Here is an 18,323-nt window from a genome sequence, read left to right as displayed (position 1 = left end):
CCCACCAACATGTCCCTGAATCTGGACTGTGCACTTTCGCACTTCTGTACCTCTTCCCCGATGGGAGAGGGGAGAAGAAGGAGTGACCCGTCCTTGATTATGCTGCCGGCCTTGCCAAGGCAGCGTGAATTGTAAATGGAGTCAATGGAAGGGAGGTTGGTTTGTGTGATGGTCTGGGCTGCATCCACAATTTACTGCAATTTCTTGCGGTCTTGGATGGAGCTGTTCCCAAACCGTACTGTGATGCTTCCTGATAAAATGCTTTCCACGGCGCATCTGTAGAAGTTGGCAAGAGTTGTCTGGGACATGCCGAACTTCCTTAGCCTTCTCAGGAAGTTGCTGTGTTTTTTTCCTCATCAGGGCTAAAGCAAGTGTTGTTATTCTGCCCATACAGGACTTGAAACGACGATATATCGCTAACGCTTTCTCGATGGAAAAACTACTTTACCTTATGGCGACTGCGGAGTCAAAGCGGGACTGTGGAACGACACTAAGCCACATCTCTTCACTTTTGCAAGAACTCAGGTAGGTCCTGGGAATTCAGAGCCATTCAGGACTCGAGGGCCTGAGCTACAGGGAGAGGTTGGGCAGGCTGGGGCTCTATTCCTTGGAGCACAGGAGGATGAGGGGTGATCAAGGAATAGATAGGTGCACAGAGTTTTAGAGTGATACAATGTGGAAACAGGCCCTTCGGCCCAACTTGCCCACACCGGCCAACATGTCCCAGCTGCACCAGTCCCACCTTCCTGCGCTTGGTCCATATCCCTCCAAACTTGTCCTATCCATGTACCTGTCAAACTGTTTCTTAAATGTCGGGATAGTCCCAGCCTCAACTACCTCCTCTGGCAGCTTGTTCCATACACCCACCACCCTTTGTACCTCTGCCCCCCCCCCCCCCCCCCCCCCCCCCCCCCTGTGATTCCTCCTTCCCTCCAACTCTACGTGCCCCCCCCCCCCCCCCACCCCTCTAAGTCTTCTGCCCAGAGCAGGGGAATCGAGAACCAGAGGACCTAGGTTTAAGAAAGAACTGCAAATGGTGGTTTAAATCGAAGGTAGACACAAAATGCTAGAGTAAGTCAGCGGGTGAGGCAGCATCTCTGGAGAGAAGGAATGGGCGACATTTCTGAAGAAGGGACTCGATCCGAAACGTCACCCATTCCTTCTCTCCATGGATGTTGCCTGACCTGCTGAATTACTCCAGCATTTTGTGTCTACCTTAGGTTTAAGGTAAGGTAGGAAAGATTTAATATGAACCCAGGGAGTAAGTTTTTCACATAAAGGGTGGCGTTGAGTTTATTGCCACTTGTACAGTGAGACGTTTGCCACCAAGGTACAGTGAGACGTTTTGAAAATTGGACGTATGGAATGAGCTGCCCGAGGAGGTTCCTTCGAGGGATGCTGTCTCATCCACTAGGATTTTCCAGGGCTGTTTGGTTCCATCACAGCTTTGGGGTCCGAACACTGACCAAAGAGCTGACTTCCAGATCTTGACGTGAGAGTTAGTTCCCTTAACATCAAGGTGGTCTTTGGCCAAGTTTGACATCTAGAAACCTTGGTTAAGCTGTTGACCAATTTTTGATCATCAGCTTAATGATGCCCAATTCTTTTTGAATGGGCTTCAATGGGAAAGCACCCTAAACGAGTCACGCCTTGCACCTCTACTTTTGGACATTTGGACTTTGTCTCTGGCTGATAACAGCTGGGAAGAAATTCTCCCTGAATCTGGAGGTGTGAGTTTACACCAGGCACAGACACGGCATACTGGAGTAAAATCCCTGTCCCACTGCACGAGTTCATTCAAGAGCTCTCCAGAGTTTAAAAAAAAAATCTAACTCGTGGAAGCACATAGAATGTACGTTGCGGGTGCGTCGGAGCTCGGGGACATCTCCTAGCGGCTCGTAACGCTAACGGCAGGTACTCGGGAAACGCGGTAAGCTCGAGAAGACTCGTGAAGATTTTTTAACATGTTGAAAAATGTCCACGAAAGCCCAGAGTACCTGCGAGTGGCCATTACCGTAAATCTCCGAGTTCGAATCAGGACAAACTCGGGAGAACCCTTGAATGAACTCGTACAGTGGGACAGGGCGTTAACTCAGCGGGTCAGGCAGCATCTCTGGAGAAAAGGAATAGGTGACGTTTTAGACCAGCGGTTCTTAACTTGGGGGCTGTGACCCCCATGGGGGTAGTTTGGGGTTTTTCCGGGGATCATGAAGGGGTCATAAATAACATATCAATTTGTTGAGCCCATGTTTAGGACCCTAACAAAGGTACATACCACACACAGTATTTTGTTTACGTATGCATGTACGTATACGCACACGAACTGTGTGTGGCCTGGATCATGTACCATCGTTCCGGCTCTGTAGTTCTAACTATACACACGTCACTGCAAATCAAGCAAAACTGTACAGTCACAATACATATTGGTTGGGAGGTGTTGATTGGATAAGCATTTCTAGGTCCAAGATGCCGACGGCAAATCTTAACCAATCATATTGCTTTTTACAACAGTTATAGAAAATACCTGACATTGTATTTTGCCGTGATAACTAAAAAATTCTGTCGTGTGGTTTTTGAACAGCGCTCGTGTAAACACAGCCAAGCGTTCCACGGGGATTGTTCTGCGACCGCTCACCGTTGATCGAACACAATAGAATTCTTGATCGCTAATCAAACTTCCCCGTTCTTTCGAAGAGGGCCCTGACCCTGTTGGTCCAGTCCCCCTCAACCTATCGCTGTGAGGCTGGATTCTCAACCACGGTAACTCTGAAAACCAAGGCACGCAATAGGCTTGTGGTCGACGCTGACATGAGGTGCTGCCTGTCGAGCATTCGTCCTCGTTTGATCGCCTGATGGCTGCGAAGCAATTTCAGCCATCCCTTTGACTGAGTATTGGCAGACATGGTTTAATAAATCGGGCTGGTTTTTGTTTTTTCAATTTTTGTTTCGGGGGTCACGGTACTGACCGAGAATGTCTGATGGGGTCGTGGGGCCAAAACGGTTACGAAACCACAGTTTTAGATGATGTGCCTGCAACCAGCATTTGCAATTCACTCATGCGTTTTGACACTTCTATACCTCTTGCTTCTTGGCATTCCTTGGCAGAAGGTACAGAAGTTATAAGCGCGCACCACCAGACTCGGGTGTAGGAAGGAACTGCAGATGCTGGTTTAAACCAAAGTTAGACATAAGATGCTGGAGTAACTCTGCGGGACAGGCAGCATCTGTGGAGAGAAGGAATGGGTGACGGTTCGGGCCGAGACCCGTCTGAAGAAGAATATCGTCCCGAATTGTCACCCATTCCTTCTTTCCAGAGATGTTGCCTGTCCCGCCGAAATTGGAGGCGCAAAGGGACTTGGGAGTGGTGGTGCAGGATTCTCATAAGGTTAATTTGCAAGTCGAATCAGTTGTAAGGAAGGCAAATGCAGTGCTGGCATTTATTTTGAGAAGGACTAGAATACAAAAACAGAGATGCAATGCTGAGGCTCTATAAGCCCTGGTCGGGCCACATTCGGAATATTGTGAGCCATTTTGGGCCCCATATCTGAGGAAGGATGTGCTGGCTCTGGAGTGGGTCCAGAGGTTTATGAGAATGATCCCAGGAATGAGTAGGTTAATATACATTGAACACTAGGCCTGGAGTTTAGAAGGTTGAGGGAGGGGGGGGGGGAGGGGGGGGGGGGGGGGGGGGGGGGGGGGGGGGGGAATCTCATTGAAAACTTGCCGAATAGTGAAAGGCCTGGATAGAGTGGATGTGGAGAGGATGTTTCCACTAGTGGGAGGGTCTAGGACCAGAGGCCATAGCCTCAGAATAAAATGACGTTGTCTTCTTTAGAAAGGCGATGAGGAGGAATCTCTTTAGCCGGACGGTGGTGAATCTGTGGAATTCATCGCCACAGACGGCTGTGGAGGCCAAGTCAATGGTTATTTTTAAGGCGGAGATTGATAGATTCTTGATTAATACAGGTTCAGGGGTTATGGGGAGAAGGCAGGAGAATGGGGTTGGGAGGGTAAGATAGATCAGCCATGATTGTATGGAGTAGTAGACTTGATAGGCTGAATGGCCTAATTCGACTCCAATAACTTATGAAAATGATCTGATGAGAAAGATGGTTGTTGTTGGTGGAGATTGATCAGATTGGCCCCGGATCATCACTGCTGATGCTTGTGATAAACTCACCCGAGGCCCGACTGTGCTGTAAACTTGTACAAAGACAACTACTACTGAAGAAGGGTCTCGACCCGAAACGTCGCCCATTCCTTCTCTCCAGACATGCTGCCTGCCCCGCTGAGTTACTCCAGCATTTTATGTCTACCTTCGATTTAAACCAGCATCTGCAGTCCCTTCCTCTGATCTCTGGTTTATCCCCATGAATGGTGATCTACGCCACATCTGCTCCACGGATGAGGCGTTCCACACCAGGACATCTGAAATGTCCTCACTATTCAGGGAACGGGGGTTCCCCTCCTCCACCATAAATGAGGCTCGCACCAGGGTCTCTTCCATACCCCGCAACACTGCTCTTTCTCCCCATCCCCGCACTCGCAACAAGGGCCGAGTCCCCCTAGTCCTCACCTTTCACCCCACCAGCCGTCACATACAAAAAATAATCCTCCGTCAGTTTCGCCACCTCCAACGTGACCCCACTACTCGCCACATCTTCCCATCTCCCCCCATATCTGCCTTCCGCAAAGACCGCTCCCTCCATAACTCCCTTGTCAATTCTTCCCTTCCCTCTCGGTCCACCCCCTCCCCGGGCACTTTCCCTTGCGGCCGCAGGAGATGCAACACTTGTCCCTTTGCCTCCCCCCTCGACTCCGTTCAAGGACCCAAGCAGTCGTTCCAGGTGCGACAGAGGTTTACCTGCATCTCTTCCAACCTCATCTATTGCGTCCGCTGCTCTAGATGCCAGCAGATCTATATCGGTGAGACCAAGCGGAGGTTGGGCGATCGTTTCGCCGAACACCTCCGCTCGGTCCGCAATAACCAAGCTGACCTCCCGGTGGCTCAGCACTTCAACTCCCCCTCCCACTCCGCCTCCGACCTCTCTGTCCTGGGTCTCCTCCATGGCCACAGCGAGCAGCACCGGAAATTGGAGGAACAGCACCTCATATTCCGTTTGGGGAGTCTACACCCCCGGGGCATGAACATCGAATTCTCCCAATTCTGTTAGTCCTTGCTGTCTCCTCCCCTTCCTCAGCTCCCCTGCTGTCTCCTCCCACCCTCCAGCCTTCTGGCTACTCCTCCTTTTCCCTTTCTTGTCCCCACCCACCCCCACCCCCGATCAGTCTGAAGAAGGGTTTCGGCCCGAAACGTTGCCTATTTCCTTCGCTCCATAGATGCTGCTGCACCCGCTGAGTTTCTCCAGCCTTTCTGTGTAACCTTCGATTCTCCAGCATCTGCAGTTCCCTCTTAAACAATAAATGGTGATCCTGTAGCCCCTCTAGTGGTGAGAGGTTGTACCTGCAGCAGCAACTTTGTACAATAGGAATTGAAGTATCGAACTCTGTAAATTGGTTTTACACGTTTTACTGAACTTCAACCGTCTGAAGAAGGGTCTTGACCTGAAACATCACCTATTCCTTCTCTCCAGAGACGCTGCCCGACCCACTGAGTTACTCCAGCACTTTGTGTCTTTAACATTTTTTAATATATATCATACCTTATCTTTTTCCAAAAATTGATCTATTCAATTATTGATAACAAAAATATTTACAAAATAAACAATCCCAACTCACCGAAGATAGACACAAAAAGCTGGAGTACCTGAGCGGGACATGCAGCATCTCTGGAGAGAAGGAATGGGTGACGTTTTGGACCGAGACCCTTCTTCAGACCGGAAACGTCACCCATTCCTTCTCTCCGGAGATGCTGTCTGTCCCGCTGAGTTACTCCAGCATTTTGTGTCTATCCTCGGTTTCAATCAGCATCTGCAGTTCCTTCCCACACATTCCCAATTCACCCACCACCATTACACAAAATATAACTAAATATCCTTAATATTAAATATTAAATGACTACATTACAATCCTGGTCCAGGATGCATTCGACCCTCCGTGATGCCCAGCGCTCCCGGAACCCCTCCATGGTGCCCGTGGGCACCGCATGTTCCTTTTCGAGGGAAACCTGGGCGCGGATGTATCCCCAGAAAAGGGGCAGGCAGCCCCTGGCGCTGTGACTCGCGGATGGCCAGCTTGGCCAGGCCCAGGAGCAACCCAACCAGGATCCACCATCTGCTCTAATTAGTTTGGTTTATTGTCACGTGTACCGAGGTACAGTGAAAAGCTTTTGTTGCGTGCTAACCAGTCAGCAGAAAGACAATACATGATTACAATCAATGCATTTACAGTAATCAGATACATGATAAAGGAATAACGTTTAATGCAAGGTGAAGTCAGTACAGTCCGATCAAGGGTAGTCTGAGGGTCACCAAAGAGGTAGATAGTAGTTCAGGACCGCTCTCTGGTTGTGGCTGGATGGTTCAGTTGCCTGATAACAGCTGGGAAGAAACTGTCCCTGAATCTGGAAGTGTGCGTTTTCACACTTCTATATCTTTTGCCTGATGGGAGAGGGGAGAAGAGAGAGTGGCCAGGGTGTGACTTGTCCTTGATGATGCTGCTGGCCTTTGCCGAGGTAGCGTGAGGTGTAGATGGAGTCGATGTAAGGAAGGTTGGTTTGTGTGACGGTCTGGGCTGCGTCCACAAATCTACCCACTCTCCTACACACTGGCTGCCCAAAGATGAGGCAGGTGGGACTGAAGTGCAGCCAGAACGCCAGGAGCAGCTTCAAAGACTCAAAACGGGCTGCAACCTCACACATTCACATACATGTGGAACACAGACTACAGAAGTGGCAGGGGCTGGCGAGTCTGTGAACCTGTGAGGAATGAGAAGGCTGTGGAGGCCAAGTCGGTGGATATTTTATAGGCAAAGATAGATAGATTCTTGATTAATACAGGATGCAGATATTATGGAGAGAAGGCAGGAGAATGGGATTAGGAGGGAGAGGTAGATCAGGCATGATTGAATGGCGGAGTAAACTTGATGGGCTGAATGGCCTAATGCTACTATTCTTTGCGACCTTATAACCGGCTCAGGAATTAGTTGCATGGGACTCCCCGATTTTGTACACTCTGCCCCCAGGTCCCTAATATAATAGGGACAAATCCCTGTGTAGGGAGACCTCCACTGGTGGTCCATATGTAAAGTTCACAAGAAGAATAATCTTCATTTTACACCCCCTCTCCCTAGGGTTGCCAACTTTCTCACTCCCAAATAAGGGACAAAAGGTCAAAATACTGGACAAATTCCCGACAGCAATTCGTTGACCGACTCGGCCGTGGCTGGGTGAATGATGAGTTGGCCCCGGGTGCTGGACTGCACACAAAGCCCAGCCGGCGGGGCCAGCTGAGGAGTTTTGGCCCGGGCACGACGTCACGGCCAAAGTCCGGCACCCCATCCAACTCGTGAACCGATGATCGGCCATGAGAAGGAGGGGTGGTGGTGGTGTCGGCGGTAAGCGAAGGTCCGAAGGTCGGACAGCTGGCTGGGCTGCCGACCGACGGGGCCACGGGCGAGGAGGCACTGCTGCTGCACTCCATGGGCTGCACTACATTGGGACGGGTGAGGGGGGGCCGGATGCAACGCTATGCCCCGACAATCCCTTCGACCCGAGTAGTAGTAGCAGTCAAATACGGGACAAACCAATTTAGCCCGATATACGGGATGTCCCGGCTAATGCGGGACAGTTGGCAACACTACCTCCAGGCCTGAAATCATCTGTAGCTGGCCCTGATTGTTCCTGGTCCTTTCTCGCCTCCAGCTCATCACTAACCCCCCCCCCCCTCCACCACACACACACATCTTTAAATTGTGCCCCCTCCCACCCTGAAGCTACATCCTCTAACCTTTGACATTTCCACCTGGGGGGGGGGGGGGGGGGGAGAAAAGGTTTGACTGTCTATCCTAGCTAACACTCTTTTGCTTTGATAAATTGCAAAAATAAAACAATGTGGGGTGAACGCACTGTGTATTTTACCCAGAGTTGGGGAAATGAAACATAGAAAATAGGTGCAGGAGTAGGCCATTCGACCTTTCGAGCCTGCTGAGGAGTTTTGGCCCGGGCGCGGCGTCACGGCCAAAGTCCGGCACCCCATCCAACTCGTGAACCGATGATCGGCCATGAGAAGGAGGGGTGGTGGTGGTGTCGGCGGTAAGCGGAGGTCCGATGGTCGGACAGCTGGCTGGGCTGTCAATTCTGGCATTCAATATGGCTGGCATTCAATATGATCATAGCTGATCATCCAACTCAGTATCCCATCCCTGCCTTCTCTCCATACCCCCTGATCCCTTTAGCCACAAGGGCCACATCTAACTCCCTCTTAAATATAGCCAATGAACTGGCCTCAACTACCTTCTGTGGCAGAGAGTTCCAGAGATTCACCACTCTCTGTGTGAAAAAACCAGAGGACGTGGGTTTAAGGCAAGAGGAGAAAGATTCAATAGGAACCCGAGGGGCAACGTTTTTCACATAGTGGGTGGCGGGTACATTGAACGAGCTGCTAGAGGAGGTAGTTGAGGCAGGTATTATAACAATGTTTTAATGAGATTTACTTGGACAGGTACGTCAGTAGGAAAGGTTTGGAGGGATATGGCCCAGGTGGGACGTGTAGATGGGTCATCTTAGTTGGCGTGGGCAAGCAGAAACAGGCCCTTCGGCCAGTCGAGTCTGTACCAACCAGCGATTCCTGTACACTACGAGTGACAATATGCAATTTACCAGTGGTCAGTTAACCTACAAACTATGTAGGAAGGAACTGCAGATGCTGGTTTTAACCAAAGATAGACACAAAATTCTGGAGTATCTCTGCAGGTCAGGCAGCATCGCTTCTCTTCCTGGCGGGGACGCGACTATTTCTCCGAGTCGCGTCCTCGCCCCCACCTCACGGCCTACCAGCTGGATCGGAGCGGCCTTTCCCGCCGGGGACCGGGAACCGGACCAGGGCTGCTACAGCGGCGGCGCAGCGCTGGAGTCACCGCGGAGCGGGCAATGCCTACCTGGGTCGCCGTTGGAGCTCCAGAGCGTTGGGCCGTTGCTACAACATCGTGGAGCTCTGGTGCGGAGAGCTTCCAACGTGGGCGGCGCTGAACAACACCGAGGAGTCCTGGGGCGCCTTGCAGAGGGTCTACAGCAGCAGTCTCCACCCGGCGCGGCCTACGGACATTGGAAGCCGCCGACTCCGGTAGGAGGGGGCCGACTCTGTGTCCACGCTGCTGAAGGACGTCCCGCAGCCCCGACGTCGGACTTGTATCATCCCGGCGAGCGGCCCTGGACATCGGGCCGCCCGTAGCTGCAACTGCGGAGGGCTTGGGGAGGCCCTGACCACGGGGAACAGTGGAGGAAGAGACTGACTCTGGTGCCTTCCCACACAGTGGGAAACTTTGATAACGCTGTGTGGGGATGTTTTGTGTTAAATTCTATAGTGTGTTGAGTCCTGTTTATTTTTATTGTATGGCTGTATGGGAATTCATTTCACTGTGCCATCTGGCACATGTGACAATTAAATCTATCTTGAATCTTGAATCTTGAATCTCTTGAGAAGGAATGGGTGACATTTCAGGGTGAAGTTTCAGTCTGAAGAAGGGTCTCACAAGTTCTAGAGTCAAGAGTGTTTTATTGTCATATGAAATTCTTACTTAATTCTTAGTTCACAAGTTATCTGCACAAGAGTCTACTCCGCCATTCAATCATGGCTGATCTCTGCCTCCTAATTCCATTTTCCTGCCTTCTCCCCATAACACTTGACAGTTCTAATCAAGAATTTGTCTATCTCTGCCTTAAAAATATCCACTGACTTGGCCTCCACTGCCCTCTGTGGCAATGAGGTCCACAGATTAACTTCCCTTTGACTAAAGAAATTCCTCCTCACCCCTTTAGATTCTGAAGCTGTGACCTCTGGTCCTAGACTCGCCCACCAGTGGATACATCCTTTCCACATCCACTCTATCCAGGCCTTTCATTATTGTGTAATGAAAGTCTTGTTCAGTGTTTGGAGATGCAGTGTGGAGACAGGCGCTTTGGCCCAGTGACTGTGAAGGATGATGGTGCGAGTCAGTGCGTGGGCTCAGGGTATTAACTCCTCCGTTGTCCCCTCAGGGATACAGAGTCGAAGCAGCGACAGCAGCTGCTTGATGCCGGCCTGCACTCGTCCGCCCGGTACGGCAGCCACGAGAGCAACTTGTCCACCATGGAGATGAAGAAGAAACCACGTAAGTGGTTGGGATCTGAGACGTCGGAGAGGAGGTGTCAGGTCTGCCAGCAGCTATGTTACCTGTCCATGGTGAGTACCTGCCCAGGCGGCATCTTCTGTACATGGACTGTGTGTTTAGTTTAGAGATACAGCGCGGAAACAGACCCTCCAGCCCAGCGTTTCCACACCGACCAGTGATCCCCGCACATTAACACTACCCTACACACACTAAGGGCAATTTATAATTTTACCAAAGCCAATTAACAATAGACAATAGGTGCAGGAGGAGACCATTCGGCCCTTTGAGCCAGTATCACCATTCACTGTGATCATGGCTGATCATCCACATTCAGTGTGTTGTTTCGGCGCCTCCGTTTATAATATCTGTACTCATCAGAACCCTAACCCTAACACCCCTGTCCCTAACCCTAACCCTAACACCCCGAAAAGGCGAAACGGCGGCGCGAATGGTACCATTCCGCATTCAGTACCCCGTTCCTGCCTTCTCACCATATCCCTTGACTGCGCTATCTTTAAGAGAGAGCTCTTAATAAGAGCTCTTAGATAAACTCTCTCTTGCAAGCATGCAGAGCATCGGCTTCACTGCCTTCTGAGGCAGAGAATTTCACAGATTCACAACGCTCTGGGTGAAAATGTTTTTTCTCATCTCAAGCCTACCCCTTATTCTTAAACTGTGGCCCCTGGTTCTGGACTCCCCCAACATCCGGAACATGTTTCCTGCCCCTAGCGTGTCCAATCCCTTAATAATCTTATATGTTTCAATAAGATCCCCCCTCATCCTACTAAATTCCAGAGTATACAAGCCCAGCCGCTCTACTCTTTCAACATATGACAGTCCCGCCATGTTTCCACTAGTGGGAGAGTCTTGGACTAGAGGTCAGCCTCAGAAAGGACCTTCCTTTAGTAATTAAAGGGAATTAACCTTATGATCCTACGCTGCACTCCCTCAATAGCAAGAATGTCCTTCCTCAAAATTGGAGACCAAAACTGCACACAATACTACAGGTGTTGTCTCATTAGGGTCCTGTACAACTGCAGAAAGACCTATTTGCTCCTTTACTCAACTCCTCTTGTTATAATGGCCAACATGCCATTCGCTTTCTTCACTGCCTGTTGTACCTGCATGCTTACTTTCAATGACTGATGAACAAGGACTCCCAGATCTTGTTGTAGTTCCTCTTTTCCCAACCATTCAGATAATAATCTGCCTTCCTGTTCTTGCCATCAAAGTGGATAACCTCACATCTATCCACATTAACCTCTCATCTATCCACAATAAACTGTATCTGCCCACCCACCCAACCTGTCCAAGTCACCCTGCATCCTCATAGCATCCTCCTCACAGTTCACAAAAATCTGCAGATTTGCTAATGTTACTTTTAATCCCTTCATCTAAATCATGAATGAAATAGCTGCGGTCCCAGCACCGAGCCTTGCGGTACTCCACTAGTCACTGCCTGCCATTCTGAAAGGGACCTAGTAATCCCTACTCTTTGTTTCCTGTCTGCCAACCAATTTTCTATCCCCATGTGCTCTAATTTTGCCCACTAACCTATGTGGGACCTCATCAAAGGCTTTCTGAAAGTCCAGGTACACTACATCTACTGGCTCTCCAGAAGATTAGTCGAGCATGTACGTCTTCGGAGTGTGGGATGAAACCGGATCATTCGCAGGTCCTGGGGAGAACGTACAAACTCCGTACAGACAGCACCTGGAGTCAGAATTGAACCTGGGACTGGCGTTGTGAGGCAGCAACTCTACCGCTGCGCCAGTGTGTTGTGGTTTAACCTGCGTTCATAATTTCATGTCATATGAGATGAATTAGGCCATTCGGCCCATCAAGTTTACCCTTCATTCAATCATGGCTGATCTATCTTTTCCTCTCAATCCCATTCTCCTGCCTTCTCCCCATAACACCTGACACCCGTATTAATCAAGAATTTGTCAATCTCTGCCTTAAAAATATCCATTGACTTGGTCTCCAGAGCTTTCTGTGGCAATGAATTCCACAGATTCATCACCCTCTGACCAAAGAAATTCCTTCTCATCTCCTTCCTAAAGGAACATCATCCTTTTATTTTGAGGCCATGTCACCACTAGTGGAAACATCCTCTCCACATCACTCTATCCAGTCATGTGCGTTGTGGTTTAATCTCTAACCCAATAAAATAGAGATAGAGTCATCGAGTGACACAGCATGGAAACAGGCCCTTCGGCCCATCTTGCCCACACCGGCCAATATGTCCCATCTACTCTAGTCCCACCTGCCTGCGTTTGGCCCATATCCCTCTAAACCTGTCCTATCAATGTACCTGTCTAAATGTTCCTTAAACGTTGCAATAGTACTTCAACTACCTCCACTGGCAGCTCATTCCACACACCCACTTTTCAAAGCTTTCACCATACCCCAGTCCACATGACGATATACTCGACACAATACCACCCGTTACATGAAACAGCTACCCCTCAGTTTCCTATTCCCCCCCTCAAGTCCTGGCAACATCCTCGTAAATCTTCTCTGCACCCTTTCAGCTTGACAACATCTTTCCTATAACATGGATCCCAAAACTGAACACAGTACTCTAAATGCGGCCTCACCAGCGTCTTATACAATTGCAACACGGCGCCCAAAACAGGCAGGTGTCAGGGGTTACAGGGAGAAGGCAGAAGAATGGGGTTAGAAACATAGAAACATAGAAAATAGGTGCAGGAGGAGGCCATTCGGCCCTTCGAGCCAGCACCGCCATTCATTGTGATCATGGCTGATCATCCCCAATCAATAACCCGTGCCTGCCTTCTCCCCATATCCCTTGATTCCACTAGCCCCTAGAGCTCCATCTAACTCTCTCTCAAATCCATCCAGTGACTTGGCCTCCACTGCCCTCTGTGGTAGGGAATTCCACAAATTCACAACTCTCTGGGTGAAAAAGTTTTTTCTCACCTCAGTCTTAAATGGCTTCCCCTTTATTCTAAGACTGTGGCCCCTGGTTCTGGACTCGCCCAACATTGGGAACATTTTTCCTGCATCTAGCTTGTCCAGTCCTTTTATAATGTTATATGTTTCTATAAGATTCCCCCCCCCCCTCATCCTTCTAAACTCCAGTGAATACAATCCTAGTCTTTTCACTCTTTCCTTGTATGAGAGTCCCGCCATCCCAGGGACCAATCTCGTGAACCTAAGCTGCACTGCCTCAAGATAGATCAGCCATGATTGAATGGTGGAGTAGACTAGATGGGCCGAATGGCCTAATTCTACTATCTCGTATGATCTTATGACTCTGCGTGCTGGTCACACAAGAGGATCTGTAATCGCGCGTTTCAATCATTCCACATTTTTCTGTACATTGTGGATTGTTTGATTGTAAGGCAGCAACTCTACCGCTGCGCGCTGTGCTTCCCAATCTTTGCCCGGCTGTATGAGTGAATGTACATCTTTAAATGAGCTGGGCAGTAAAGGGGATGGGAGCATCAGCTGAATTGGGAAAACATCAAGGGAATCGTTAGGGAGATGAAACAAATGGTTTACTTTAAGGAAAAAACATTGGGAAGCTTTAAAAACATTGAAGCCTGACCGTTGCATAAGTGTCAGACCAGACTCTGGTGCGGCACGGTGGCCCAGCGGTAGACTATGGACGATGTCTGTACGTTCTCCTCGTGATCTGCGTGGGTTTTCTCCAAGATCTTCGCTTTCCTTCCACACTCCAAAGACACACAGGTTTGTAAGATAACTGACTGGGAAAAATTGTAAATTGTCCCTAGTGTGTGTGGGATAGTACTAATGTACGGGGTGATCGTTGGTCGGCGTGGACTCGGTGGGCCGAAGGGCCTGTTTCCGCGCTGTATCTAAACCAGATGCTGTCAGAAATGCAGCTGTGCAGAGTTCCATTAATTTATCATTGCTGTTCGGCCAGTACTGACCCTCGCCATTTTATGCTGCCAGGTAGTGCAAGAAAACGAGAACGTTGTCTTCTGTCTTGAATGCGCTCTTCGCCATGTGGAGAAACAGAAGTCGTGTCGAGGGTTGAAGATGATGTATCGCTATGATGAGGTTAGTAGATGCTTGATACTGTGTTCAGTTCTGGGCACCGGGTTATAAGGAAGATATTGTCAAGCTTGAAAGGGTTCATAGAAGATTTACAAGGATGTTGCCAGGTCTAGAGGGTGTGAGCTATAGGGAGAGGTTGAGTATGCTGGATCTCTATTCCATGGAGTGCAGGAGGATGAGGGGTGATCTTATAGAGGTGTACAAAATCATGAGAGGGATAGATCGGGTAGATGCACAGAGTCTCTTACCCAGAGTTGGGGAATCGAGGACCAGGGGACATAGGTTCAAGGTGAAGGTAAAAAGATTTAATCGAAATCTGAGGGGTAACTTTTTCACACAAAGGGTGGTGGGTGTATGGAACAAGCTGCCGGAGGAGGTGGTTGAGACTGGGACTATCCCATCATTTAAGAAACAGTTGGACAGGTACATGGATAAGGATAGGTTTAGAAGGATATGGACCAAACTCAGGCAGGTGGGACTAGTGTAGCTGGGACATTTGTTGGCCGGTGTGGGCAAGTTGGGCAGAAGGGTCCTGTCTCCATACTGTATCACTCTATGACTCTATCTGCACATTGGGATTACAGACCTTAATGATAGTTAATAATTCTCAAAAATTCCATAATTCCACTAAGAAATAATAAAACTTGCTGGGAACAGAAATGCATTCATGATTATGCATGGCATTAGGCAGACGGGGCTCGTCAGCCTGGGAAGGCAGTCCATCTAGGAGAGGGAAAACTCTGATTTAAAACCTCCACTGCCTTGTGGCCATATCCAGTCATGGAAAAGGCTCCTGGAGTAAACCTCAAGAAAATCCGGAGTCGGAGCCCCTAAGGCAGTTTGTCGTTGTCTACAACCTCGCTCTGGCAGCTCCTGCGATGGCGCTGGTGCCAAACTGTAACGGCCCTGCTGTTCCTTTGGATCGATCAGCGACGTGGAGAGGGGGGGACGTGCTGCATGGGCAACAGCCTGTCCTCCATATAACATCGCCCAGGCTTGCATCCGACCAGGATGCATCACCCATGGTCAGTCATGGGGGGGGGAGCGAGAGGGGCCTACTACTCAGGTTAAAATTAAAACATAAGACATGAAAGTGCAGAAACAACATCTGATAGGAGCAGAAATAGGCCATTCGGCCCATCATGTCTACTTCACCATTCAATCATGGCTGATCTACCTCGTAACCCCATTCTCCCTTAATCCCCGATACCCGTGCTAATCAAGAATCATGGCCATCTAGTCACGGCAACATATTAGTCAGGAAACATGAATCATTTGATCTTGATTTAGGTTTATTGTAAGGGTTTGAAGATGAAGGAATATATGGAACCAGCTGCCAGAGGAGGTTTAGTTTTCGTTCAGTGCGACAGTGTGAAGCAGGCCCTTCAGCCCACAGAGCCCATGCTGACCATCAATCCCCCTGCACTAGTTCAGTTGAGAGATACAGCGCCGAAACAGGCCTTTCAGCCCACCAAGTCCACACCGACCAGAGATTCTGTACATTTTAACACTATTCTACACACACTTGGGACACTTTACAATTATACCAAGCCAACTAGCCTACATGTCTTTGGAGGTATCCGAAGAACTCGGAGAAAACCCACGCAGGTCATGGGGAGAGCGTACAAACTCCGTACAGACAGCACCGGTAGTCAGGATTGAACCCGGGTCTCCGGCGCTGTAAGGCAGCAGCTCTACCGCTGCGCTAACGAGTATACAGACAGTGGAAGTCAACACACCAGTGAAACTAAAATGACAACTCGGGTGGGAGACGGAGGGAGAGAGAAGGGATGTAAAGCGTTACTTGAAGTTAGAGAAGTCAATATTCATACTGCTGGGGTGTAAGCTGCCCAAGCGAAATATGAGATGCTGTTCCTCTAATTTGCGTTCTGACAATGGAGGAGGCCGAGGAGAGGAAGGTCAGTGTGAGAATGGGAGGGGGAGTTAAACTGTTTGGCAACCAGGAGATCTAACTCGCGTAAGCAACGTTTTTTTTTGTCTTTCGATTCGTTACTACAGGATCAAATGAACATCTTAGTCAATCAGATCTGTGGAAAAGCAGCGGCAAAGAGCGGCAGCAACAGTAGCAGCAACAGTAACACCAGTACCAGCAAGCCTGCACTGAAGCGCGGGCCGCGGAAACGAGCCACCATCGACGTGCCAGCAACTAGACTCTCATCCCTGTCCAGAAGTGCTACAAGTCCCCCCTGAAGTTGCCAAGTCTTGTACTCAGTTGTTTTTTTTCTTTTTGTACTATAATTTTGTGAGTACTTGCTAGAAAATGCAAGCTGTCTTTGCACTAGCTCTAAAGATGACTTCTGTTTTTGTTTTTTTTGTTAGGAAGAAAAAAAATAGCAGTTTTGTTTTAGCATTAAACGTGTTGGCTTATTTCTTTTCGGAGCACCAGACGCTGCAATTGCCAGTGTTCACTTGGACTGCAGTAGCGGGTGTTTTCATTCACTGTTTTAAACAAAAACCAAGTCAAAAGGGCTGAACAGTAATACCGAGTTTGCGATGGCTCTTGTGGTCGAAGCAAACCTCTTGTATCTGATTTTCTTTTTCGTTACTGTGAACAGGTTGGGGATGTTTTGAACCCATTTGAACTCGGCTGAAGAGTGCTGTGTTTTTGTTTTTCAATGTTCAGATCTTGCAATTTCAATCAGTCGAGCAGCTTTTTGGAGGAAGCAAGGAGGAAAAACTTGAAAGAAACTGCTTCATTTTGGCGACGTTTTATTTTTATTTTGTCGTTTAATTATTTTTTTTCCGGTTGTCTAAAAGGTTTAAATAAAAAAATTTTTTGCTTTTCTATTTAGGAAATTATACTATTGTTTTTATTTAGAGTCACGGCAGCTGATGCTCGATCTGGTTTACAAGAAGTATAGAAAATGGTGATTTTGAAAGTTGAAGTAAAGGTGAAATGTTTCTCCTTACCAGCATATCACTATGCATCTGTATTAATGTTTGTCTGTCTGGAGAAAATGGTGCCTGACTATCATTAGCAGATTCGTAACGTTTTTTGGTGCTGTCAAAAATCATTTTATCGGAAAAGGATAAAACCTTACGATAGTGTCCTTTATCAAATTTACCGAGGCATGAACTTACCTCTTGCTTCGGCTTTGTAGATGTGCAATCTTTGTAACATTCCATTTTTAATTCCACGTTCATCTCTCGTGTTGCGTTTCTCCCCTCCCCCACCTCCCCCCCACCCCCCGACACAGAATCAGCATTAAAACAAAACCGTTCAGTTCATCGACGCAAGGCGGTGACTATGGAGAGCCACTAAGAGGAGTGCATATTTCTTTGTAGAAATGTGAAAATGCACCTCCTTCATTTCTATTTTACTTTCCATATTTGTAAAAAAAACCGACGAAAAGGAAAAGAGACAAAAAAAAATGGAAGAGGAGAGGAAAAAAAAGACTTTGTACATATGCCTGTAAATTGTTTTAAATACTTGAGCCTTTCGTGAGGGGGGGGGGGGGGAGGAGGGGTGAGGGGGGAAGCGGGTGGGGGAGGGAGGGATCAAGCCACAGATGAAGAAAAGCCTTATGTTTTCAGTGTCTTCATCGGTTTTGGAAGCTTACAGGGTTTCTTGTAACAATTAAGTGCTGCTTACACCCTTGAACAAATTATGGAGTAGCTAAATGCCCCCCCCCTCCCCTCCCCCCCCCCCCCCCCCCCCCCCCCCCTGCCACTACCACCCCCCTTCCAGTGTATTTTATTAAAAAACAAAAAAAGGGAAACCATTGTTCATTATAACTAGTTTTCATTGTTGAAAATGCAACATTACGCGTAGCTACTCATGTTGCACTGAGCTTGCCAGTATGACTGTCAAGTAGTCATTTATTTTTTTCTTCCTTCCTTCCCCACACCCCCTTCCCCACCCCCTTTGTTAGTTGGTTGATGTTACTGCAGAGAACTGACCTGATTCGGATTATTTAAACAACATTACTGATTTCAAAAGTGTTTTTTCAAAATGTGGTTGTCCAGTTTTTATGGCCTTACTATGT

General features: G+C 48.6%; 1 protein-coding gene across 1 annotated transcript in view; it reads left to right on the top strand.

Moving 5' to 3' along the window:
* jarid2b (jumonji, AT rich interactive domain 2b) overlaps positions 1 to 17,806 on the top strand; it is a 317,228-nt gene extending 299,422 nt beyond the window's left edge. Inside the window, 4 exon segments of the mRNA XM_055654246.1 lie at positions 395 to 525; positions 10,157 to 10,340; positions 14,212 to 14,319; positions 16,336 to 17,806. Of these exon segments, the coding sequence (XP_055510221.1) occupies positions 395 to 525; positions 10,157 to 10,340; positions 14,212 to 14,319; positions 16,336 to 16,527 (615 nt within the window). The 3' untranslated portion in view covers positions 16,528 to 17,806.
* The last annotated feature ends 517 nt before the right edge of the window (positions 17,807 to 18,323 follow it).

This window comes from Leucoraja erinacea, chromosome 2, assembly GCF_028641065.1.
Source record: "Leucoraja erinacea ecotype New England chromosome 2, Leri_hhj_1, whole genome shotgun sequence".
NCBI lineage: Eukaryota > Metazoa > Chordata > Chondrichthyes > Rajiformes > Rajidae > Leucoraja > Leucoraja erinaceus.
The sequence above is the reverse complement of the archived record's forward strand: the minus strand, read 5'-3'. Positions and strand labels throughout refer to the sequence as shown.